Source organism: Nycticebus coucang, chromosome 18, assembly GCF_027406575.1.
Source record: "Nycticebus coucang isolate mNycCou1 chromosome 18, mNycCou1.pri, whole genome shotgun sequence".
NCBI lineage: Eukaryota > Metazoa > Chordata > Mammalia > Primates > Lorisidae > Nycticebus > Nycticebus coucang.
In genome coordinates, this window is record NC_069797.1 from 19178803 (window position 1) to 19196174 (window position 17372).

At 46.1% G+C, this 17372-nt stretch overlaps 1 protein-coding gene across 7 annotated transcripts in view; it reads left to right on the forward strand.

Annotated features, from left to right (window-relative positions):
* GAS7 (growth arrest specific 7) overlaps nt 1-17372 on the forward strand; it is a 251170-nt gene that overhangs the window by 141672 nt on the left and 92126 nt on the right. For all 7 annotated transcript variants that reach the window (XM_053568734.1, XM_053568739.1, XM_053568735.1 and 4 more), the window contains exon 2: nt 2747-2867. In XM_053568734.1, the coding sequence (XP_053424709.1) occupies nt 2747-2867 (121 nt within the window). The remainder of the gene's footprint in view (nt 1-2746; nt 2868-17372) is intronic.

Here is a 17372-nt window from a genome sequence, read left to right on the forward strand (position 1 = left end):
TTAGCCAGAGTCATTCTAAAGAGCAAAGCTCCATGCATCTGTGGAGAGGGGACATGCGTTGTGATCGTTCTTCCAGAGACAGGGCCCTGAGTGTCAGAGGGTTTGGCTCACTCCTTCTGTCTCTATACAGAGTGGTCTCCTCACTACCCGGCCTTCTCTCCAGAGTGTGTTGGCCAACATCTTTAGGTGTTAACCTCCCCAGCACGTGTTTTCATTTCAAATTAGGTAGTCCTGGAGACAGAAACCTCAGAGAAGTGACAGTGGATGGTGACATTTCAGACGCAGTCCTGGCGAGGCTGGGGTGGAGGTTGGTGTGCTTTTCTGAGTGTCAGAGCACTGTGGAAAGAGGCTATGAAGCCCCCCTTCCACTGGGAGCCCCATCCCCCGAGCATTCTTGGGAACAGGCACTCTCCTAGGTGCCAGGTCTGTTATTGTTAATCTCCCAATTACAATACAATACTCCCAATCTCTTCTCTTTCCATTATTGAGCTGAGGTAGTCAACCTTCACTTCACAGATGTGGCAATAGCCTGGGTGAGTCATTTGCCTGTGGTCACATGGCTACCAAGCGGCTGAGTCAGGACTGGCGCCGAGGCCACTGGAGCCTGAAACCTGTTTTCAGAGCGCCTCTGGGTTCCCTCTCTGTAGCCCACTCTGGCCCTGTCCGTCTCTAGCCCTTCTTCTTACCCTTTTATAGCTTCTCATTTCCTCCCAGGTTATTTGGACAAGCAAGGGTATAGTCTTCTCATATTTGGTTGAAGGAGAAACTAAAATGTTTCACTCAAGGAGAGGGCACCTGGCATCTTACCCTTCTGGTTCTAGAATGCTTCTCTCTTCGATAAATGCTCAATTCTCTTGCTCCCCTCCATGCCCACCCCCAATCCCTTCTCCTGTGGACACTTTGCTCATTATGAGACTACAGGTATTTGCCCTTTTGTTTTTAGAGACACAGCCTCACTCTGCTACCCTGGCTAGAGTGCCGTGGCATCATAGCTCACAGCAACCTCAGACTCTTGAGCTCAAGTGATCCTTCTTGAGCTCAGCCTGCTGAGTAGCTGGGACTATAGGTGCCCACCATAACGCCCAGCTAGTTTTTCTATTTTTAGTACAGACAGGGTCTTGTTCTTGCTCAGGCTGGTCTTAAACTCTTGAGCTCAGGCGAGTCACCTGCCTTGGCCTCCCAGAGTGCTAGGATTATAGGCCTGAGCCATCACAGCTGGCCCAGGTAGTGGTCTTCCGTAGATTTTGGTATCTTCCAATCTGGGAAATGGAAAGAGGGAGTGTATGAGGCCCAGGTAAACCCACTCAGGTGTGTACTTGTGCTTAATGGATGTAATCTGCTAATGAAAGGACAGCTTGGGAGCCCAAGGGGACACCGGCCTGGTGGCTGTCCACCTCACCATGACCTGCTTGCTTAGAAGACGGTCTTCCCTACAGAATCAAATTATAAGGTGCAGGCAACAGAGTCATCCAGGGTGTAGGGAAAGACTTTTAATTAAGTTGTGAAATTTCACCATGAAACATACATTGCAGCTACACAGAGGGCCAAAACAGGGTGTTTACTCAAAATCCCAGCAGTGGCTGTGGCTGGGATTTACTTGTTCCCCCCTGCCAACATTCAGGGCACCATGGGAAGCTGCCACACATGGTTTTGCTGCCTTCAGAAAGCCCAGGAGCAGACTGGGTACTGTCACTGCTGCTTCCTTTCAATCTATTGTCCTGTCTTCCAAAGCAGGGGTTCAGTGCACATGGCAAGGACATTTGCGAGCTGATGACCTGGGATGTTTCTGAACAAGCCCCAGCTGTGCTGAGAAATTCTCAGCCACTTTCTCCATGGAACTCGGACTCTGATTTGCATCAATTTACTTTCTTCAGAAGGCACAAGTGATTATGTAGCGATCGTGTGGGTTAACTTGGACCCTCCAACATTTTAAAATGCTGTAGCTAATAACTTTTGTTTTTGTGTTTATTGGGGAAAATCTAGAGGGGAGAGATACATAGAAAGGAAAGAATAAAAACGGCCTATAATCCTACCTCCTGGGGGTCACTGGTGTTTTAGCATCTGTGTCTATGCCTAGTTTCTATATATGGTGTATTTTTCTCTGATTTTTTTATATGAAAAGTGATACTATATTAATACATGATGAAAAGACTTAAGCTGCATATAAGTGCATACAGTGGGAAGTCAGTGGCTGTTCTGTCCCCAAGTTCTTTTTGCCATGGTGATTTGGACACTTGCTGAGAAAAGCTCCGTCCAGCAGCCCCCGGATTCATGGAATGGTGGTAGAATGTTTGCATCTCACTCTGTGGCGACTTGCACGAACTTCTCGGGCCAGGCATGCACAGCAGACCGGGGCTGGTCTGCTGTACTCAATGGTCCCGGGAATTTCAGTCTTCAGATTCCATAGTGGAAGGTGGTCAGAGGGACAGGGTCCCTACAAAGAGCTGCAGCTCTGTGAGGATTTTTCTAGGGGGTCTAACAAGTGGAGAGCCCAGCTCTGTTAGGTGCCTGTCATTTCCCTCTGTGCTGCCAGGAAAGCTGGCCCCTGTGCAGTGGCCCTGAAGGCACAGATGCCTCTCAGCCCTCATGCTCCTGAGATCACACGAGGGGGGGGAGGGGCCTATGGGCCACACACTATACAACGTCCAGCTATTCTGGGGTGACTTCACCAACCCCTTACCTCCTGGTTTTAAAAACATGTTCAAAAATGCCAGATGGATGTGACCTTCTTTTTCCTCCCCAACAGAAGCCTGGAATGGTACCCCCTCCGCCAGGAGAAGAAAGCCAGACTGTCGTCCTTCCACCTGGCTGGCAAAGCTACCTGTCCCCACAGGGCCGGCGCTACTATGTCAACACGACCACCAATGGTGAGTCCTGCTCAGGGGCGCATCCTGCCTCAGCCCCTGGATTGCTCTCTCTGGAGGGGCAGTTATTTTCCTCCCTCCCCGCCTGCCCCTCTGTTCTGGAGTCCTGCTGTCCCCACAGCATTAAGTGGCAAGAGGTCCCAGTCTGGGTCCGTGGTTCTGGGAGTATCTTCAGAGGGAAGGCTGTGTCCTTCGAGGCTTGATCACCCTTGGAAACTCACATCTCCCTTGGGCATCTTGGTTGAGCATGGTCTCATTGTCTAGGGATGGGTTTTTTCGAAGGGGATCTCAAAAAGTTGAAGGGTTAACAGCTGCTTTAAATCGCGTTAACCAGATGAAACCCCTGCATGGTTTGTTGGAACTTTGAATGTACTCAAGGCACTGAAGCTCTGAATCGGGGAATGCAAACGTGAGGTTTCCAAAATGTCAGAATGACATCTTTTTCTTTCCTTGAGTATCTCACTGGCTGGTGTTTCTTGGAATATTCTCTGGGAGATGCTGGGGCTACTTACAGATTATTTATCACATCAGACAGCACAGGTTCCACGTGCATTTTTGAGTTGAGCAGGACCACACCTCAATGCTTGAAGTTATTATGGATTTCTCAGGCCCTCAAATAACTCAGGATCCCCAGAAATAGGCTGGACATGGCATATATAAAAGGGAGTGTACAGTGTCTCTAGCAAGCCGGGTTTGTAGAGAGCTGAGCCGGGCGATCTGTTGTGGCTGTGGTCTTGGGTCAGGCAGGCAAACCAGCTAATAGCCTGATGCCTTCACTTCCATGACTCCCCAGGGAAATTGCCATGAGCAAACTGAGAGGATTAAAACCATGGGAAGATGAATTTGGTAGGAATTATAGGCAAACATGCCAAGACAGAACATAAAATTCTACCCAGATCCACCTGCTGGCTCGGCCTTAGCCTCTCACTTCTCTGGTCTGGGTCCATCTGACTTCATGGCCACCTCTTCTTACACGAGGGGATTGTTACTGTGTCTTATGATAACAACCCTGCCTGGGAGGGGGGGTCTGATGACAGGAGAGCCAGCTGTGGGTTAGCAGAGACACAAAGAAGGCAGCTGACAGCTGCCACTCTGGGTGACTGACCTCTTCACATCCCCTGGCAACCTGACCTTCTGCGGGCTCAGTAGGGGTGGTCTAGTTGAAGAGGCAACAGAGTTTCTAGGAAAAGAGAAGTGGGACTATTTCTGACCATTCTAGCCTTGCGCTTCCTCAAAACAAACACGTGTGCAGCTTTGCACTGTTATTGGAGATCTGAAGTTTCAGAGGAGAGAGTGTTTACATGTAGCACCCCAGCTGCAATCTGCAAAATGCAGAATTTGGACCATAGGATCCTGAGATCATCAAAAATTGTGATTCATTCTTGTCCTGAATTAGCTACTCTGTCACAAAAGGGCAGTGGGTGGGGGGGAGTACTTTCTAAAAGCAGGATCTTTTAAAAAAAAACTTTACAAATACTTTTAATGAGAGAATAATATATTTTCAGGTTTACACTGTACTGTTGTGGCATGGAAGCAGCCACAGACAGTATGTCAGCAGATGTTGCTGTGAGCCAATTAAACTTTATTTACAAATATCAAAATGTGAACTTCCAATAACTTTTGCAAGTTATGAAATATCATTCTTCTTTTCATTATTTTTAAATCATCTGACGATGTAAAAGATGATCTCCGTTGACCAGTTCACTGAGCCATGTGATGACGGGGATGGGCTGGGCTGGCCCCTGGGCCATAGTTTGATGCCGTTCAGGGTCACCTGTCAGCTCCAGGAGGACTGACGCTATTTAGCCTTCCTCTCCTTTTATTTTATCCTAGGGACAATTCCAGTTTCTTGGTCTTACATTCTAGATACATGTCAGTGTTATCCATTAGTTGTTTGATTCATCATTTATCTGTTTGACTGACTGAATCATTCATTCAATACTTACTTATTGAGCCTCAACTATGTACCAGGCAGAGTGCATGCTGGATGCTGGAGATAAAATAAGAAGAAAGCAACCCTTGCCTGCAAAGTGCTTATCTTCTTGTAGTAGAAGCAGGTTTTAAGTGAACACCTGTTTGATTGCAATCGTGAGAAGGGCTGTGAAGGAGAAGGCCAGGGTGCTTTAAGAGCATGTGACAAAAAAACCCTGGGGAGTCAGGGTGGGCTTCCTAGAGGAAGCGGTACCTTTCTGCTGCATGGGAAGGATGAGGAAGGGGTTGGGGATGGGAAATGCCTTTCTGGAAACAGTGGAGAGTCAGTCATATTTAGAGGCATCCTGCAGGCCTTGAACATCATATTGGGGATTTTTGTCTGTGGTCTGAGGAGAGGGAAGCGGTTGTCTTTCTGCCTTCCCTCTGGAATCCTTTCTTAGACCTGTTTTTGTTTGGCTGCTGGGGTGTTTTTAAGATTTTCGAATCTGACTGCCTTTCTGCAGGAAAGTATCTATCAGAATAGCCACTCACTCTTCTCTTCTCTTGCCTCCTGACTCCTGGGGGCTTCTGAGCCCGAGCCTCCTGGCTGCTGGGCTGGCGGCATGCACCTTTCTGCCTCAATCCTTGCTGAAACCCTACTTCCCTCCCCTCTCCAGATGCACTGCCCAGCAACTGTGGGCTCTGTTCTAAGTGGGCCACTCCTCTCTGCCTCTCCATCTGTCTGCCTTTCTTCCAAGTACGTCTAGTTTCCTCCATTAATCTCTCATTTCTCCTTTCCCAGAGAGCGCTTGGGTGTAATAGGGTTTCTGTCCCCGTTTTTTATACCACATACACATATAACCAGTGAAAGTCTGATTTACATTTGTATTACCTTGCTCTGGCTAATCTGCTCATTTTCACATCCATTTAGGATTTTATGGATGAGGTTGTCACGGTGCCGGCCACCATGGCAGGCTCTGGGGATACAAAATCAAACAAGACACTGTCTCTGCTTGCAGAGAGCACAGTTCTAATGGGGCCAGAGAAACATAAACCTGTAAGTGTTACAGATATTAGCATGGGGAGCTGGAGGCCCAGGGGAGGGTGGTCAGCTCTGTCTGGGCATCCAGAGAGTCTTAGAGAAGGGCCTGGGTTTCAGCACGAGCATAGGCAAGGCAGCAGGAGAAAGGCTGATGTGTTGTTTGGGATTGGTAAGGGATAGAGGTGAGAGAGATCAGGGATCTGATCTATAGAAGGCCCCTGGAGGCATTTTCAGGGGTCAGATCCTTATCCTGTGGGCAGTGGGAAGCCCTGGCAAGTTTCCAAGCAGTGACATGACATGATCAGAATACTGTGGCCAGGTTGCTCATGCAGCAGAGTGACGGCATTAAGGCCAGTAAGCATGGAGCCCGACAGACTAAATGAGAAGAGAAATAATGAGGTCAAACTCCACTTCTACAGCAGCGGCTGGAGTGGAGGAGGTAGAATCTGTCAGGCAGGATGTGGCAAGTCAGGGATAGGGAGTGCTCGGATTCCTCCCAGTTTCCTGCCTCGTGTGATGGAGCCATGCAGTGAGAATAGGGGATACAGGTGCAGAAAGGAGAAAATGAGGCTGTTTTGAGAGTCTGGTCCTTGAGGGACATTCAGATGGTTAGTATGTTTGGATAAATGGATATGTCATTCAGGGGACATCTGGGCTAGACATGGGAGCTTGGGGAGCATGTGGTACAGGGCTTGGCCTGCAGAGAGCAGAGTGGATTTCACTCCTGCTGGCCCCTTCGTGCACTGACCAGCACAGGACAGTCCAGAATGGGCTGGATGAAGCATAAAGATGAAGCCATGAGGATGGCAAAGATCACCCAGCCCAAGCCTGTGGGAGGGAGCCTTGCAGCACGAAGTTTAAGGGAATGACCAAGGAGACTTTGAAGGAATTGTCTGAGCTCCAGAGAACCTAGAAGGTAGTTGTATCATGAAAAGCAAAGGAGAGCAGATCATCAAGGAGGGGTAGTGAGAGGCAGACTGAACAGATTTGTGGTTGGGGTGATACTTTAAATCAATGGGGAAAGCACGACTTATTTAGTAAATGGTGTTGGGCCAGATGGCTAGCAGGAAGTTTCAGTGGGTGAGTTAATGCAATAATGCCATTGCTTTTGGGTAAACTCACCAGCGCCATCAGAGCATGTTCCGTGAGACTTGGGAAGTCCCCATCTAACATATTCCCCCATAGCTTGTGGCTCTTCAGGGGATTTCATCATGTAAAGTGGCCTTCAGTTCAGCCCCAGGAACTCCTGAGGTTCTGGTATCAGGAAATTGCTTGTCCTGTGCTCTCTAGGAAAGTGCTCCATTGCCACTAAAAAGTCGCCTCTATTGCTAAAAGTTGGGGTTGTGATTAGTTCATGGATAGTAAGCTGTTGTTAACAGCCTCCCCCATCCAGGGACGTGAGCTCGTGTTAAGGGGACTGTCGTAGACTGTGCAGGCTGCTATGAAAAAATACCATAGGCTGGGTGATCTATAAACAACAAAAGGGTGTTGCTCACAGTTCTGGAAGCTGGAGGTTCAGGATCTAGGTACCAGCAGATTTGGTGTCTGGCAGGGGTTTGCTTTCAGGTTCATAGAGGGCTGTCTTCTTTCCACTCATTTTCACATCATGGAAGATGGAAAACAAGCTCCCTTGGGCCTCTTTCATAGGGGTTCTGATCCCATGAGGGTTATCATGAACTAATCACCCACCAAAGTCCCTTCCTCTTAGCACCATCACCTTGGAAAGTACATTTCAACCCATGAATTTGGGAAGGAATAAACATTCAATGTAGCCTGTGAATGATGATTATATCTTAAGTGATACAATACAACAGATGATTATATCGTAAGAGATATAACACAACATGGTTTCTTCCATTTACCATTGGAAAGCCAGGTATGTGTGGGTATTCACTTAACAGTGATCTGTTCACAGATACTCAGGTACTCTTCAGAAAGATGCCAACCTTTTAGATATTGTTTAGGATACACCGTTTGAATATTATAGGAGTATTTGAAGCCAGTCTTGAAGTTTAAGATTAGTTTTGTTTAATGTATGATTAATATTTTACCTCTTATTAAATCTTTGTACACTCTACGGCTTTTATTTTTAAAGAAAAAAGGTCATAGGAGGTGGTATCTTAGCCCTTTTTTGCTAGAGAGCAGAGCTTGAGGCAAGGGTTAAGTGTTAACACCTCATTTAGGAGGTGTCAGCCCAGAGCTGTGAGGGGAATATGGAGGGGAAAGGAAGACAAGCAAGATGCTAGGTGATGCTGGTCAGTGTTTGATGTGAAATGCAGAGAGACTCAGCAGTTCACTCAGCAGCTGAGTACGTTTTCGAGAAGGATTGCAAGGAGGAGCCATGGCTTGGAGTAGTCCATAGAGAAGCAGAGATGCTTTATCTGCTCACCTCCCTCTTGTCTTCTACTTCCTACTGGCCAGGCTTTCATTCCCTAGAGAGCTATTTTCCTGCATTTCGAGGTTGTGTCGTCTGACTCCCAGCAGCCTCTCAGAAAGACTGATTCCACTCTTGAGAGAGTGATGTTTCATTGAAGCTCAAGGTGGGTGGTCAACAGAGCATGAGAGAGATAGCAACCAAAATAGAAGGTGGCCGATGATGAAAATATGGGGAAAGCCCAATGCAGGGACTCTTCTAGAACTGAGTGCTGTGGGACATGTTTGTCTCCAGTGTCATACCTTGAAGTCTTGACCACTCATTAAAGTGGGTTTCAGTGACCATGACTCTTACTTGGTGGTCATCCTAGGGAGAACCTTCCAAATCATCTAACACAGGGGTTGGCAAACTACAGCCCACAGGCCAAGTTCAACTCACAGCCTAGTTCGGTAACTAAAGCTCTGTTGAAACACAGCTGTGCCATTCTGTTTATGTATCACCTACAGCTGGTTTTGTAACTGGGATGGGAGAGTTGCATATCGATGGTACCCAATTTAGAATGGCTGGTTGATGTTTTCAGCTTTACAATGGTGCATAAGAGATACGCATTCAATAAATGACATGAGATAGTCAGCACTTTAGTACAAAACAGGCTTTGTGTTCAATGATTTTGCCCAACTCTAGGTGAGTGGATATATTCTGAGCACATTTAAGGTAGGCTAGGCTAAGCAGTGATGTTCAGTAGAATAGATACATTAAATGCAGTTTCAACGTAGGCTATTTTCAACTTATGATGGACTCATCAAGAGATGTAATCGTATCGTAAGATGAGTGGTATCTGTGGTTGCAGCAGAGACCATGTGGCCAATAAAACTAAAACTATTTACAACCTAATCCTTCACAGAAAATGTTCGATGATGTCTGGTGTAAAAACTAGACCCCATTCATTTTATACATATGGAAATGGTGTCCCCATGTGGTAAAGGAACTGGCTTTAAGTTCCCTGGCCACTCCTAAGCCAAGCTATGATTGGCCCTGAAGCTTCTGAACTTTTCTTTTTTGCCACAGTATTTGGAGGAATAGACATGGGTGGTGGTCACTTAATTTAAAATAAGAATCACTGAGTTAACATCTGAAGTAACAATGATTTTTAAGGGAAACCTATTCATACACCAACCGAAATCCAGGAGAGCTGGGGATTGTTACTAAGGTTTTTTTCTTTCTTCTTTTTTTGTTTTTTAAGGCTAGTCAAGTGAAGCATTGAGAATGGAAAAGGAACAAAGGAATATGAAACTGGTCTTAAGCTCTTTTGACAAAGAATCTGTCTATAAATGTTTTATTATGTTTGTGAGTGAAACTTAGAGGACTAAACCAGGATTTGAGCTTTTGGGTTCATTTGCCAAGTAGTCATTTTCTTGATTTCTTGTTTTCATTTTTTCTTTAAATGAACGGATTCCCATTTAACTTTATTACCCCAGGAACTAATGTGAGTTTCTGAGTAAGTTTTCCAATTGGAACACTTTCATAAAGGATTCTTTGAGCTTTTCTTTGTTACAAACAATTGGATCCTTTTCTATCTCTCCAAATAGAACAGCACAGACCGGATAATTCCCTGTTACCCTGAGAAGGTTCTACCTCCAAAAACACCCATCTATTTTCTTTTGTACATCTGTGTTAAGCAAATGTGAGACTGAAGATGTTTATTTTGGTGCATTTCGTTGATAATGTTACGTATTTTGTGTGTGTGTGAGAGAGAGAGAGAGAGAACGCCAGTGAGTGTGCCAGCCTAATTTATATAAAGCCTAATTTTGGCTTTTTTTTTCTTTAATGATCTCTTAATGGAAGGCCTTGAAGCTCACTATTCATCTGCTTCTGTGTGGGGTTTGTTTTCTCTTCCAAGGCATCCATTTGAATTCATTATATTTTGGTAACACTTAAGCACATAACACACCCCTCATTTTTTGCCAGTTTTTAAGACTAATAATCTCATTTGCAGTAAATGCCAGGAGAGTTGCAGAGTCATTCACATTGCCAGTAAATTGAAGACCCATAAAAGTGAAAAGATGAACAAGACAGATTTTATTGTTCGCTGTATTCTAGGGAAGTTGAGGTACTTTGCAAGGATTTCTTATTGGTAAACAGTGAGAGAATGTTCCTCATTGGCTGGTAAGTGGAGTCACTGATTAGCTGCAAAGGGTTTAGATATGGAAGTGGAACAGAAAGGAATGTGTGGAACATGACCCAGCAATTCCACTCCTACGTGTACACCCAAGAGAACTAAAAACAGACACCTGCCAGTCTGTTCAGAGCGGCATTATTCATAATGGCCAAAAACAACCCAAATGCCTATCAGCTGATGAATGGATAAACCAAATGCACGGTACCCATATAATGGAATATTATTCAGCCATAGAAAGGAATTTGCAGAATGGACTGATACATGCTACAACGTGGATGAACCTTGAAAACGTCATGCTGAGTCAAAGAAGCTAAAACACAAAAAACCTCATACAAATAAAATGCCTGGAATAGGAAAACCCATGGAAACAGAAAGTAGACTAGTGGTTGTTGGGGGCCAGTAGCAGGGGCGAAGGGAGAGTGACTGCTAAGGGGTACGTGGTTTCTTTCTGAGGCCATGAAAATGCTCTAAAATTGGACAGTGGTGAAGGTTACACTGCTCTGTGAATACACTAAAAAAATACTGCATCGAATGCTTTTAGAGAGTGAATCTTACGGTATGTGGATTATATATTGCAATAAAAGTGTTACTAAAAAGAGGCATGGTGGGTGACTTTGTGACTTTCTTGACATCCTTCAGAAACCATTCTTCAGACCCCTTGTCCGGGGAGCCTTCCGCTTGATCCCCAGACTTTGGTGAACACTGGAAACACTATGGAGGGGAGTGTGTTAAAAAACACCATTACACAGGCCCCACCACAGACCTATGGAATCAGAATCTGCTATTTAGAAAGAATAGAAATTTTGACTTTATATTTTTAGGTGTTTTCTGGTAGTCACCACCTATTTTTTACTTGCAAGGGCATGATAACAATAAAATAGGTGGAGCCATGGCCAATGGATTGGATGTCATGAAGTTGAAGAACAGTCTAAACCCCATTTTTTCTTACAGAAAGACAGCGAGAAAATTGAGTTTTCTTTAAACAAGTGAACATGCATTATAATCCCAAGGTTAAAGGTTATATAACCATAAATTTTTGTGAAATATCATGGAAGAAATACTTGGAAACAAATAACCGAGTTTTATGATGACGGGATTTAGGATGAGTATAAAACTGCCAAGAAAGGTCCTTCACCTGGCTAATGTTTGTATTCTTAAGCATTGTCAGGGTAGCTGACTTGTGTATATTTCTTGGCCTTTATTCTTATCTGTATAACAAGATGTAGTGGCAGGTCTTATAATTCCAAAGCGTTTGAGTCAAAAGCTTAAAAATTGTTTTCATCTCAGCATTTTCGCTATTTAAAAATAAAAGCACCCATGCCCTCTGATTTCCACTTGATTTCTAGGTAAGGCTAGGTCAAAGAATTGGAGGCTTATTCTTTTTATTTTTACATCCAGCCCAGCATGCTGGCATCTGGATCAGACGAACAGCACCCTTCCCTCTGAGGAACTTACTTGGAGGAGTTGTAAAGTGTCTTATTTTTCTCTTCTCCACAGATTTTAAGACTGGGATGTCCCAGCTCACCTCTACTTTGGTTGGGAAGTGTATGCCAGTGAGTAATCACTGTCCCCTCTCCATTCATTACACTGCAGAATCCCTGGGGTCTGCAGAATAAGGGAGCGGATATCCTTGTAAAGAGGGAGATTGATCAATAATTGTAAATAATAATAATATTATTTTATTGAGATGAAGTTTTGCCACATTGGGCAGGAGGGTCTCAATCTCCTGGCCATAAGCCATCCTCCCATCTCAGCCTCCTGAGTAGCTGAGATTACAGGCATGCACCATCACATCCTGCTGATATTCATTAATTAAGAACCAAAGGAAGTACAGGTCGACTGAATTGTAAACCCGTAAGTTATGGCATTTGCGTGGTTTGAAATCTTTTTATTAAAATCTATTGGCCTTCATTGGTATGTGCCTATAATCCCAGCTACTCAGGAGGCAGAGGTGGAAGGATGACTTGAGTCTAACTATTCAAGATTAACCCAGGCAATATAGGAAGACCTCCTCTCAATTTAAAGAACAATTAAAAAATAAAACCTTACTGATCTGTGATGACTGCAATCCTAGGATAATGGCATTATAATGTCTTGGGATGGGGGAGGGAGGTGGCACAGGTTGGATCAGGTCCTCTGGAATCTGGATGAGCTGTCCTGTGAAGAGCAAAGTAGAGTGGATGTCACATGCCTTTAAGCTGGAGACTGTTCACAAAAGCATTTACTCTGTGTAGATAGTGCTTAAACATGTCCAATTTGTTGCCAAATTGACAATTAGAAGGTTTTTAAGAAATATCTAGATACCTGTTGTTTTTCAAAAAATCGTGAAAGCCTCACCTTCCTGCCTGAATACACAGGACGGAGCCGAAGTTGGCATTGCTTTTGATTTCCCTTTTATTGCTTAGTTGAGCTTCCTGCATGTCTTTTCTGTGTTTAGCTCCGTGGGTGAGTTTTGACTGTGTTCAGAGGGAGCCCTGTGGCTTTGCGTCATGAATGGCAGGTGAGAGATGGTGTAACATACAAAGTCAGAAGATATTTTGTGAGTGCACTTGGAAATGGGAGTCTATGAAAGGGGACCAAGCAAGAGAATAAAAAAATGTAGCGTGATACAATTCATTGGCCAATAATTATGAAACATTAGTTTTAAGAGGGACCTTAAAACTCATCCCCCTCTCTGTCCCTTTCCCAGCACTTGACGTGAGTCTAACAGATTGGCATGGCTAGCATTGCTGTTCCGTGGTTCATGGGAGGCTTATGTGTGGGGTTGGGGGAACGTGGGAGCCGGGGTTTGCAGCAGGACATGGCTACAGGGATTGGCAGTCAGGACAGAACCAGTATAGCTGTTAAAAGGGTTAGGTCCTACTGAGCCAGCAAAACTCCTTGCATAAACAGAAATTATATGTAGGTTATGTTCTAATAGGTGGGTGGGCAAGGAACGTGTGAATTCATTATCAGGCAACAAGTATTTGCTAAATGCCTTCCCTGTACATAGCTCTAACCATCCACTTGGATGGCTTTTTGCAGGGGTGGTGTGGGCAAACCCAATGCAAATGGCTACACTTTGCAAAGACAGAATGCTTCCTGAAGTGGGTATGAGATTGCGAAATGAGACTTTCCTTGTAGGTTGGAGTCAGTTTTCTCTCCTGCCTGAACATACCTCTGAAAGTCCCTTCTGGCTCTAAAAGTGCTGAGATCGTGAGTGGCAGCCACAGCGGGCTTATCACCCACAACTATTCGGCCCTGAGCCTCCGTGGGTAAAACTGGCACCATGTCCCCCGTTGATGGGATCTTGACTGTTGGAAGAAGACCTTGGAGGGGGGTAGCAGCTTTTTGTTATTTCCATCCAAGTTGGATTCCCGAGTCGGCAATGCTAACTCATCCAGGAGGTGTGGGAGGAAGAAAACAGGGTGAGAAGTGAGTCATGCGAGGTGCCTGTGTTTACCACATGCCTGCTCCCTGGGAACCGTGTGCCGATCAGCGCAGAGTGGGGCGCGGAGACCCACGGGGGTCCTGTCATCCTTGCACGGATCATGAGCTGTGCTATGCACAGAGTAGGTGCCCTAGAAATTTCTCTTGGATGAAACTCTTGCTGGCTGTGGTTAATGCCCATCTGCATGTCCAAAGATACCGTCTGTCATCCCCAGAAGAAATAGCTCCTGTAACAGCAGTTGAGAGTTCAGGAATTTATTGGAATTTGTTGAGTGATCTAACACAGGGAGGGATTAGTGTTCAGTATAATGGAGTAGGGTCCTGTCCTCTCCCCCAAGCTTGGGCCAGGCATTGACACTTTAGTATCCAGATTGTGGGGCCAATGGTAGGTACCTAGTGGGAGGTCCTGGTGACTGGGGGCACTTGTGTGAAGGAGGTCAGAACAGAAGCAGTTTTCCAAATGGTGACATTTTCATTATTTTAATACCCAATGTGATTACCAATGGGCTTTGGGTGAATACAGGGGGACCTGTGCTGTGGTTGGAGCTTAGCTGTCCTTCACTCCCTGGCAGTTTCCTCGCTGCCTCTCTGGGCCATGCCAGACACCTGCACTCTCTGCTGCCAGACCCTCAGACTCCTCTGTCTCTTGTTTGTCCAGACTTTCTCACCCCTAGGTCAACTTGCACGTGTTAGCTAGACTTCTATCCCAGCCTTCCACTGTGCGCAGCTGGCTTCAGCTTTCTGCTTCCTATTACTGGTTGGGTTGTGTCTCCCAAGAGATGTTGAAGTCCTGACTACCCCCAACCACTGCCTGTGAACACGACCTTATTTGGAAGTAAGGTAGTTGGCAACGATCAAGTTAGAATGAGCTCTTACTGGAGCGTGGTGAACCCTCATCCAATATAACAGGTCCTCATACAAGGGAAAATGTGGACTCAGGGACAAACCTACAGGAAGGGAAGGTGAAGCAAAGGAGAGGGCCCCCTGCAAGCCTCCAATTGCCTGTGGCCACCATAAGGTGGGGGAGAGATCTGGAACAGATTCAGATTCTTCCTCACAGCCCCTAGAGAAACCAAACCTCCCAACACTTCCATGTTGGATTTCTGGTCTTCAAAACTGTGTGGCAACAAATATATGGTGTTTAAGCCACCTGGTTTGTGGTCCTGTGTTATGGCAGACCCTGGAGACTGATATTGTATTTCCCCTTCTCGGGGTAATAAGCCCCTAGTGGTGTCTTTGGGCACTGCTAAGCCCAACCAGTGGCATTTTGTCCTCCTTGACGCTGTGGGGAGGCTGCTCTGTCCCCTGCACCTTGACACCTGACGTGCAGCTCAGGCAGCATTAGCTGCAGGAGAGATGTCCACTTTCCCATTGCATAGCCAGGCTGTCCGTGGACTGTCTTGATGCCAGAATTATGGTACTTCCAAGAGCAAGGGTGTTTTGTTTTATTTTGTTTTTGTTTTTTGGTTCAAGCTGCAGAAAAGACACACTCATAAAACAATTTATTTCCAAATATTTTTGCTCCTTTTCTTGGACATTTTTGACTATTGCTGAGAAGATTTGGACGAGGTCTTAACTTCCTCTGTGCCTCTCCAGGATCCTGAAATCTCAGTGCCCCCATCTCTAAAAGCAAGAGTTGGGCTAGTTCTGAAAACCTGCCAGCTCTGTGTGTCCCCCATGGGACCCCCGCCTCCCATCTGTCTCACTTCTTGCTAGCCAGGCGCCCTCCCCTCCCACGATATGCCATCTTACCACTTGGGGGGAGGCCCTTGTTCATGGTGGTTTTTTCTTAGGGATGGAAGTAAGGAGGTTTTTATTTTCTCTTTTTACTCTTCTGTGTTCTCCACCTTTTGTTCCTTGGATAAAATGTGGGATAAATAGAATTTCTCAGAACCAAGGGAAAGAGCTGGAGCTTAGCGCTGAGACTCTCTTTTGCGTCCCTTTCCCAGCATCGCCTCTCATCCTCCTCTGTTCCTCTTGGGGCGTGTTTCTAAGACTTCAGTTTTTATTCACATTCTCTTCCCTCTCCCCTGCTTCACTCCTCTAGTTTGGAGGAGCATATCTCTGCATATTGCTAAGCTGAAGAAGTGGTCTTGTGTTCTGAGGGTCGTTCCAGGGCCAAACTGTACAGACCTGCCCCTGAAAGGCCCAAGGTTTTTTTCTTTTTCTTTCTTTTTTGTAGAGACAGAGTCTCACTTTACCACCCTTGGTAGAGTGCCATGATGTCACAGGACTCACAGCAACCTCCAGCTCTTGGGCTTCCGCAATTCTCCTGCCTCAGCCTCCCGAGCAGCTGGGACTACAGGCGCCCGCCACAACGCCCGGCTATTTTGTGGTTGCAGTTCAGCTGGGGCTGGGTTTGAACCCACCACCCTCGGCATATGGGGCCGGCGCCCTACTCACTGAGCCACAGGCGCCACCCAAGGCCCAGGGTTTGTGATGCAGGGTGAGAAGCAGCCAGTGAGGCCCAGTCCGTGTTCTCTCCAGCATGGAGAAAAGAGTGTGCTAGGCTGGGAGGCAAGGAGATGGCTTCTGGATGTCTCAGATAAAAACTTCACTTGCTTTCTGCTCCTGGTATTAAGATGATAACGTGTTGATTGGCTGGTGGAGCAGGAGCCACTGTGGAAAGGGTACAGAGAGGACAGAGCAAGGGGGGAGCGGAAGAACAGGCAGGTCCCGGGGCACACAGCACTTTTGGACTCCATGTCCCCTCCAGCTGCCTCAGCTCTTTCAGAGGAAGAGTGAATTATTATTATCAAGTGGGCAAAGGCAGGACTTGCTTAACTGTCAGAATTTAGAGACAACACTGAAAGTCTCGAGCAGCTCTTACAAGGGCCTCAGTATTTGCAGACCTGGCTGACTGCTCTCCTCCCAGACCATCTGCCTTGTTGGGTTGGCTCTGCTTTTCCTGGATCTTTTGGGCCAGGTTGACGTCATTTCTGCAATTGTCCCCAGCACCACCTGTTTGAAGGATGCGGAGCTGGCAGAGGGTGTTGTCAAGTCAGGAATGATTTGTGGGTTATTTTGATTCTTGTCCCTTTTTGTGAAATGGCCCTACCCCTAACCCCTGGACGAAGGCAGCTTCTATTGCAGAGAGGACTCTGCCCTTTCCTGTCTTCCTCTAGACCAGTAGTTCTCAAAGGGGGGCCGCCAGACCAGCAGCAGCAGTGTCACCTGGGCGCTTGTTAGATGTGGAATTTCTCAGGCCCTACTCCAGACCTTCTAAATCAGACACTCGGGGGGTCTTGTGATCTGTGTTTTAACCAGCCCCCCCAAGTGATTCTGGCATGCTCTGAAGTGCTCTGAGAGACACCCCTTTCTGCTGACCTTGAAGGCTGCCCTGTTCCATGCATTCCACCATTTCACTGAATGCACGAGGTCTTCAATGTGCAAAGAGGTTTTTAGACCCGTTCATGCAGTTTCCCAAGGAATCTTGTTTCATTCCACTACAAAATACTACCTTTTTCTTCCCCATTTTGTGTCGTCTTCTCTATCCTGAATGCTCTTTTTAGTGTTTGAGAATAGCTTCCCCCACCCCCACCCCCACGTAGAATCTCTGTACATGTTTTGCAG